The following is an 8856-nucleotide window of genomic DNA, read 5'->3' as shown; positions in this document are numbered from 1 at the left end:
TTTGAGTGAATGTGAATCAAACATTTTATTCCCTGTAAACTCGTCAGCTAGAAAAATTAAAGCTCTCACATTCATATATTTTAATTCATTCTGTGCTGTTTCACATTAGACTGAAAACTGGAACTGATTGCTCCTATATATTTAGGAATCTACATGACCTTTTTCATGTCCGAAAACCTCGTGATCTTGCATATATATTTCAGTGAAATCTCTGCAGGATATTAAAACATTAGCCCATTCCACAGGTATGGGTCTGGGGAACAGAGAGAAACTGTGGGTTGTCTTCACTGAGTTTCTACCTGATGCAATCAATACTTGATTTGCAATTGGGCACACAAAAAATTGTTTAGACACTATTTAAAAAAGTGTTCCTAGGCTGATCCACTGAGTTGGAGTGATTTGGTCTGAAAGTAAAACACTGCTGTTAGGGATACGCAAAATTTCAGTATCTGGAGTTGGTGTAAATCACTTGAACTCATCACTGTGGGCAGCTCCAGAGCTCTTGATCAGGTCAGTCACTCTGTCCAGCCATGCTGGTTTGGACAGAGTGACGTGGGTCTGTTAACTACACTTTGCAGTGAAGACAAACCACAATGTAATTTTTCCAAGGACATTAAAAGAGAAAGCAGCCTGGGTCTTCTGAGTTTCACCAGTTTTCTGTCCAATGTGTGAACTGTGAGCTTCTGTACAGACATTGCTGAATGATTTTTTGTACTGCTGCTAACAGACAAGAATCTGATGTTGCATATTTTTCATTAATGACTAGCATGAATGGGAAAAAACTCCAGCAATCCCTCCCCTGATGATTTGTGAAAGTTTCCCTTCAACAGTAAATATTATCGCTAATGATGTTAATGAAGACATTAGTTTCATAGCATTTGAAGTACTGAAACACTCCACTGTTAACTAGCCTAGTGGGGTTTATGCTAATGTAAAACATAATACAGGCCACTATTTCTTTAAGCTGAAAGAAAGGAAACTTGTTTCTACTTCCAAGGGATGCCTAGTGTGTGCTTATCTAATTGACTGTGTATTTTGTCTAGGTGTTGAGGGAAAGCTAAGAGAATGAAGGCTCTAAGTCCCCAGTGGAAGCATGATATGGCGATGCAGTGCTGGTGCTGAATTGTTCTCTCTGATGGCTCTATGGGAGTGGATAGCACTGAGTCTTCATTGCTGGGTTTTAGCAGTTGCTGCTGTCTCGGATCAGCATGCCACAAGCCCCTTCGACTGGCTCCTCTCTGATAAGGGACCCTTCCATCGCTCACAGGAATACACTGATTTTGTGGACAGAAGTCGACAGGGATTTAGCACAAGATACAAGATTTACAGGTATGAAGCAAAGGGAAAGCACTTACAGAGATACCGTCCATAGAAGTTGTAAATTGTCAATAAGGGTTTCCTTAAGGGAAAGGTTCAGTTGTGGGAACAAATCCATAGACAACAAATTAATTGCTGAAATATATGCTAGGCCATATGCAAGGCCACTGTCTATTATGGAAATGCTGCTTGTGTTGTTTCTGTTTTGTTTGAAGAACTTTTGATAATTCATTATGTTTCTCTGAAAAACTTTGTTGTTTACTACCTACCTCTACTCTGTCCTGGTGATATTGTCAAAAATGTTCTAGGGATTCAAATACCACCTTTGGTTGCAGAGGGATAACCTTTGATCATGCATCAAGTTCAATTGCTTACTGTGTGGCTCCTCAAGACTTAAGCTGAGGCTTTAGGAATGAAACTGTGGCTCTGCATATACTGCTGACAGAACAGACTTCACGGTACAAAGGAGGACATTTCAAAAGTGACTCAAAAATGTTTAATGCTAGTTCCTGCCAGTGCTTTGAAGAGGGGTGTTCTATTCCCTGAGGAATCAAGTGATAAGAGCCACTGCGAATTTGGTTCATCACAAATCTCAGCATTAGGCTGGCCTAATTCAGACCAAGAAAAGAAAGAAACAGGGGAAGCCTTCAGAAGTATAGGTCCGCTTGAGAACATGGGCCTGGTTGTGGAATTGCTTCAATGATATGATTGTAACCTGTGAGTCTCTACTCTTGACACAGCACTGGTGAAATATCTGATCAGTCATTTGCAATGGGTGTAACTCAGTAGCATCCAATATCATCAGTATTGGGCATATTGATGGGAAGGAAAAGGGGAGTTCAGCCTAATATGAGTGACCTAATGGCAAGTAGACAGAAGGAAAAATGAGAGACCAGGGGAGATTAAAGATGGAGAAAATAAATCTATAAGTAGAGAGACTTTTCACATCAAATAGTGATGGATTTCTCCCAACAGCCAAAAGAAAGTGGGGCAGCAGAGCAATACAGGGCAGATTTCCATCCTACAAACACACACCATGTTGTTATGGGAGGACACACACTGATTTCACTGAAAACCACGGAAGACATTGTGCAAGTGTCGTATCTGTTTTAGGCTATTATTCCCTAGTGATATCCAGTCCTTTAGAAGAAGGTATGCCTCTATGTATATTATACTTTGTTCAGTGTCCAGTGGCCTGTGACACACATGCTGGCCTCAGTGTGTAAAGATTTTGTTTTTATGGAATTTGCTTTATTTTCCTTTCCCAAATACATGCAGTAGAGGGCACTCTGTTGCAGGTCAATTTTGCAGTGGGCTCCCTTACAGAGGATATACAGAGAAATTAAAAACATTTTGAAAATTAAGTGTGATTTGGAAATATGCTTGATGAAGTGGCTTGTCTTAACAGAACAGCATTGCCCAATATTTACTGCATTTTAAAAGCCAGCTGTCAGAACCAGTAATGTAAAGCCAATAATGCAGAGGCTGAGGCAGCATATTTTATTCCCATTATTCTGCATTAGTCAAAACTGAACCAAAATTATCTTGCTAAACATGAAAGATGGAATTGTATTTCGTTTGAGCTCTTACAATCAGGTCCTGGAGAATTTTTCTCCTCTCAGCCATCATTACAGCAACACTGTTAAGTTTCACAGATCTGTAATCACACTGCTAATATTTATTTGGGTTTGTGCATAGGTTTCAATTGACTTTAATTTACACAATCCCACAGAAATTTTTTCTCATCTTTAGTTCCATTCTCTGCCTATTCCCTTCAAGAAATGAGCCAGGAAGTTGAAAGAGCCACAAGCTGTACTTATTTTTTGATTCAGCCCTCCAAAAAACAAATCTTATTGTAAAATTTCCTTGTAAAATGTGGTCCCGTTAGTGAGTACTGCAGAACACCGTGACCTTGTGTTAGAAGCCACACTCTGCAAATTTAATCCCTGTTGCTTTTCTATGAGCTTTCCCAGACTGTAGGACTTGGAGCCTAATTGTCTGTTCATTCCCTCACCTGTCTTTTACCTAATGGCAATGATCCCTCAGGGACACGTCCTTATTTGAAGGGAGAGGTAAGGGGAGGTAAGCACCTGCCTGCAGGGACTCAGCTGTATTAACAAGGGAGAAAGGTGCTCACACAGCCCCTCCAGTCCCTGAGCTCTCCACTCAACCCTTGAACTGCACACCTGAGACCTGATGTTTAAAGATTAAGGATGAAGGGAAGTCCTCTTCCTTCATTATAAATCCATGCCAGGTCAAAACCCATGGGTTTTAGGATGAATGAGATGAATAGGGTGGGGAACTCCAGGGAATAGTGTCTCATGTGAGCCTTCCTGGCAGGATGTTGATAGCACTGTTGGGTCAGACAGAAAATGACTGAAGATCCCCTTTTTTTTTTCTTTTTTTTTTTTTTAATGGCACAAAAATGGCAAGTAGCTGCAAGCTACCTAAAGGGATGCCTCTTTTCTGGGCAAGGGGCTGGCTCCAAAAGAACCAACTGGGCTTTGAGCAGTAGCAGCTCTGCTCTGGTGTCTCCAGACTGACAGCTTCCAAGCCTTACACAGGAGATGACCAGTTGTATCTCTCTGCCAAAACCCATCAAGTCCTGCTGCCCATGGGAACCAACTTAGGAAAACCAACCTCATGCTGGGATTGTTTGTCTACAACTAACAGAAATGAAATGGCCTTAATAAAAATAACATAAACCCAGCAGTGAGTTGCATATATTCCATGTCATAGTTTAGGGTGTGTGGCAGGAGATTTCAGTGTGAGACTGTTGTTTGATTTTTGCTTTCCAACAATGGAACAATTATTCGATGACTAGAATGATATTTTCATTTCCTCTCCATTTGCAGTCTCAGGAGAGGCAGTAGTGTTGCAGAAAAAAAAAATCTCAATGGAATCTGTAATATCACAAAGATTTTATTTAATCCCTTCATTAATAACATTCTCTATTTTAATCAAAACAATATTAAAAAGCAGAGAATACACATTATTCTGCTTTGGTTATATGAGGTAATGCATTTTTCTGTAAATCCCAAAGTTACAGGTACAAAGGCCTCTGTCTTGTATCATTGTTTGACACTGGTTTGAATGGGATCAGGGTTGCAGGCCCCTGAAAGACATAGAATGATTAAAATCAGATAATAGGACAGAGAACTGGAAAAGCACCCAGTAGAGAGAATAACAAAGAATATTAAAATAGAATTTACTTGAAGGAATAATTGTTATTATTTTTCAGGTATTGAGTAAAACAATGTTGTGCTAATTCTTCTATTTCTGTCACTCGCATGGCAGGAGACAGACTGATTTTAAAGTTTAATTTCACATATGGCAATTGTTTTTAATAATACTCAGTAGGTTTACTTTTTTCAATTCTAATTTTACATAATATGTTTCCATTTAAAATTCATGTAGTCAAACTTTTAGCCTAGAACAGGAAAATTGATCACTTCATGAACTGTGTGCTAGCATTTCTGTTTTCATGGAATCAGAGACTGGTGAGTGTTGGAAGAGACCTTAAAGATCACCCAGTTCTCATGGTCAGGGACACCTTCCACTATCCCAGGCTGCTCCAAGCCCCATCCAGCCTGGCCTTGGACATTTCCAGGGATCCAGGGGCAGCCACAGCTTCTCTGGGCACCCTGTGCCAGGGCATCCCCACCCTCACAGGGAAAAATATCCAATCTAAATTTACTCTTTTCAGCTTAAAGCCAAGGTCCCTGTCTGCATGCCAAGGAGGCAAAAAGCAACCACTTTGTATCCACACCTTCTGGTCACTGTAAACAAGTGTTCATCTGACCATGAGTCTGTTATAAATTACAGGGATGGAGCCAAAGATTTGCACCAAGGAACATACTGATTAACTGAGCCAAATTTCTAATAAGCAGTCTGAACTTCAGCATATCTTTTTAAACATAAAAGTTACACTTTTTCTTATCTCCATATCTGGTAGCATAAAACAATTATGATAAAACCAATTAGTGCTTCAATTGTGGGAATGTAGCAGCAGAAAAATCATTTACTACCCATATTTTATTCTATACTTTGAAGTACAGTTTTGTTCATGGGCAAACAAGCTGACTCCCTCCAAGGCCAGGAGTATTCAGTTTTACAGGACAGAGATGAAAGAGAAACATAAATATGAAATAAGTTTGAGTCTGATATTGCAGAGTACTAAATCATATACAACTGGTGTTCTCAACATTGTTATAAGTTTGAAATGGTGGGCTGGTTGAGTTGATTATGTGGCAGTGTTCTGTTCCCTTAATGCTTCAAAGGGAATATCCCCCTGCAGGAAATTTAATTATTGCCACAATTTTTAGTGGTATTCATTGTCACTAATCTATGAAGAAAAGCACCAAGAAAGCACCTGGATGGCTGCTGAAAAGCTCTAGATTCATGGGAATGTCAATATTTCATAGAAGGTGGCTCCTGCCGTTAGCATCAATAAGTATTTTGGCAAGGAAAACTAAGTTTATAATTTGTTATTTAATACACAAAGGGACTGCTGTGCCTCTTATGTAAATCAGCTACCCAGACAAAGGAATTGAAATCCAAACAGAATGAGATGAGAGGTTACCAGGATGGAAAGAGTGATTGTGAAATTATGCAAAGAACCTACATTGTATCAGAAGAGGCAATTTCTACAGAAATAGGGAAGTATTTATGCTATCAAATAAGGTCTTGAGGAAATCTCCTCAGAGATATTGTGGGGTTTTGTTGAAGCAAAATGATTTAAAACCTGAAACAGATGTGAAAAATCAGGGGAAGAAACAACCTCACTCTTTCTTTTAAGGTGGAAATACTTGACAATACTTGGGGGGGAAGAGAGCTGAAAGAGGATACAGTCCCCTGTCAACAGAATGAGTGTTACAAAGTGAGATGAACTATCTAAACAAGAAGCCATTGGTGTCTCAAAACCAAATTGGTATAAACTGGCTATGAATTAGTTTAGGTGGGTTCTTTAGAAAAGATTCCTAATCATTAAAGATATTCTGGGACATACAAAGATACAGAACCTTCCCAAACCTATGAACAGGAGGAAAGGGTTATAAGATATGATGCAGATAAAAATGGATGAAGTTTCAGTGACCATTGACATCCTTTGGGGCAACTACACCTAGCACGTGCCCAACACTACTCTGCAAAGGGAAAAAAAAAAGAATCTCTTGGAAGCATTGAGTAGCTCTTGGCAACATGGTATTCAATTGGCTTAAGAAAATTCCTTTAGAGGTTGTTAGAAAAGGAAATGTGTCCATGAACAGCTACAAAAATAGAAGCATTTGAAAATAATGGTATCAAGTTAAAGATAAGAACACATTGGGTTCTGCTTTGTTCTGAATCCTCTGGTGACTGAACCCATTGGGTAAAGTGAGGAAGACCCAAGACTGTAACAGAGCACTCATTCATATGTTTCAACTCCTGTGTGTGAACCTAAGTAGGGCCAAAATTAGTTGGTTTTGTCATTTTTTTTTACTCCCTAGCAAAATATTTTAGCCCACAGCTCTCATTAGACTTCTGGACACGTGACAGACAATGTTAATAAAAACCTAGAGGGTTCAGGAGTGCAGGTACACAATATTCCCTGAATCATAATTTTAACTCCAGTGTATGGTCTGGAATAACATTTCCTTGTGCTCTTCCTGAGGTTGATTTGAACTGATTAATCTGGAATTTCAAAGTGTGGAGAAGAGCTAACAAAGGTCTTCCAGCAGTGGTTTTCAGTACAAGTGCTTTAACAAGAACAGGAATGATTCTCTCTGCCTTTTCTGGAAATTCACTCTATCAGTAAAGTGTTTCTGGTCTATGTTATAATTGGTCAGCTTCCCTTATGGAATATTGCATTCAACTTGGTGGATAAAATATACAGAAATCAGATGAATCATCATTCCAAGAATGTTTGCAAAAGGCTAGACTGGGAATTGCACTAAGTCCTCTTTTGAATTTCAGGGGCTCACAGGCTGGTAATGGGCAAGAGCAGCTCAAAGAGAGTTTTTGGGATTGTGAGTTGGTAAATTTCCACTAAAAATAATATTTGTACCCCAGCACATTTTTAAGAATGTCTGGGTATGAAAAACATCAATAAGTTCAATTTTGGATTGTGATACAACAGCCTCTCTATTCTAGTTACCTGGGCATAAAAAACCATGACATCAGTTAAATAACTAGGTTTGGTGAAACTGCTTGAATAAGTACATACCTGAGCAAAATTAAAGCTTTAGATGGCCATACTTCCAGGTCTAGAAATACCTGGACAATGTCCTCCAAAATAATTGGATTTCCATCCCTTTGTCCAAATGCAAATCCCTTTCATAAGAAAGCATTTTTGTTTTAATTTTAGAGCCTAAAAACATATGAGGTCATGATGCTTTACAATTAGCAATTCCTATTATCAGTATTATATTAGTTTCTTGATCTTCCTTCAGGGGTTTCTCTGGAGGGTATGTGCTTATGAAAAGGTGGAAATAAAGGAAGAGAAAATTTAAACAGAGAATCCATGCATAACATAACAAAAGAGTTAAGAACATGTTTTCAGATTAATTATAACCAGGCCCTAGCTTAGTTTAGCCAGAATGTTTAAGGATTGATAAGTCCCTAGACTGGATGTTCACAAAGGTGAAGGAGGATTTGGCTATCTCCAATAGCACTGGGAGAATCAGGGGGCTCCTAAGATGAATATCAGAGACATGAAGGGTGCAGAAGATAATGAGCAGACACTTGTTTAGGTGTGTGCTCACAATCCCAGTTGTGTAAGGGGTCTGTCGTGCATGGATAAATGATATCTCCATGGGCAGTAGTGAAAGAGCCTGAGATCTTGTGGGTACTTGTGGCCCAGGAAAAGGGCAGACAGAAATGAGGGCTCAGAGATGGACAGGAAGATAGGCAGGCAGTTCTGATTCCCAAACTGACTCTGTTTTTCCAACTCTCTGACAACTATGAGCCAGCATGGCAGAGAAGTCATGTGCTCTGGAGAAAGGAGGACACTTTTTACTCAAGAACAAAGAAGAAATCAAGTTTGCTTTTGAGACTGATCCACAGTATCAGCCCACATCAGAAGATCTTGGAAAAAACACCCCATTCCAAGACCAGGTTGAACAGGGTTTGGAGCAGCCTGGGATAGTGTGGCCCGTGGCAAGGGATGCAAAAAGATGGGCTTTAAGGTCCCTCCAATCCAAACCATTCTGTGAGTCTCTGAAAAGCATGACAGCCTCTGAAGAAACAGTATATTTTAAAGTGATTCTGACTTCCTACAGAATCTTGCAGGGCATTCAGTATACCCCAAGTTATTTATCAGAGAGCCCAATTCTACAGAACTCCAAGGCCTCTAGGGTGTTTAGCTAAGGAGCAGGCTCAGACCTACCCCATATCCCCACACTCCACATGGTTGGCTCAGTATCAGCCTGCAGGGCTCCAAAGTAAGGGTGGAGTTTCTCCTGGTGAGATAGAGCAGCAGTGGGCAGGGTGTTGGGGGACAGTGCTGGCTGTGCCAGCAGGACTGGGAGTGCTCTCAGGAGTCTTCTTGACAAGAACATGAAC

The 8856-nt window shown here is 39.9% G+C and overlaps 1 protein-coding gene across 2 annotated transcripts in view; it reads left to right on the top strand.

Moving 5' to 3' along the window:
• Window positions 1–1093: 1093 nt before the first annotated feature.
• Window positions 1094–8856, top strand: part of BRINP3 (BMP/retinoic acid inducible neural specific 3) — a 174880-nt gene continuing 167117 nt past the window's right edge. The window contains exon 1 of one of the 2 annotated variants that reach the window (XM_062497393.1): window positions 1094–1329. In XM_062497393.1, coding sequence (XP_062353377.1) covers window positions 1094–1329 — 236 coding nt within the window. The remainder of the gene's footprint in view (window positions 1330–8856) is intronic. The other variant, XM_062497394.1, reaches the window with a different exon arrangement.

Source organism: Cinclus cinclus, chromosome 8 (assembly GCF_963662255.1).
Source record: "Cinclus cinclus chromosome 8, bCinCin1.1, whole genome shotgun sequence".
Lineage (NCBI taxonomy): Eukaryota > Metazoa > Chordata > Aves > Passeriformes > Cinclidae > Cinclus > Cinclus cinclus.
The sequence above is the reverse complement of the archived record's forward strand: the minus strand, read 5'-3'. Positions and strand labels throughout refer to the sequence as shown.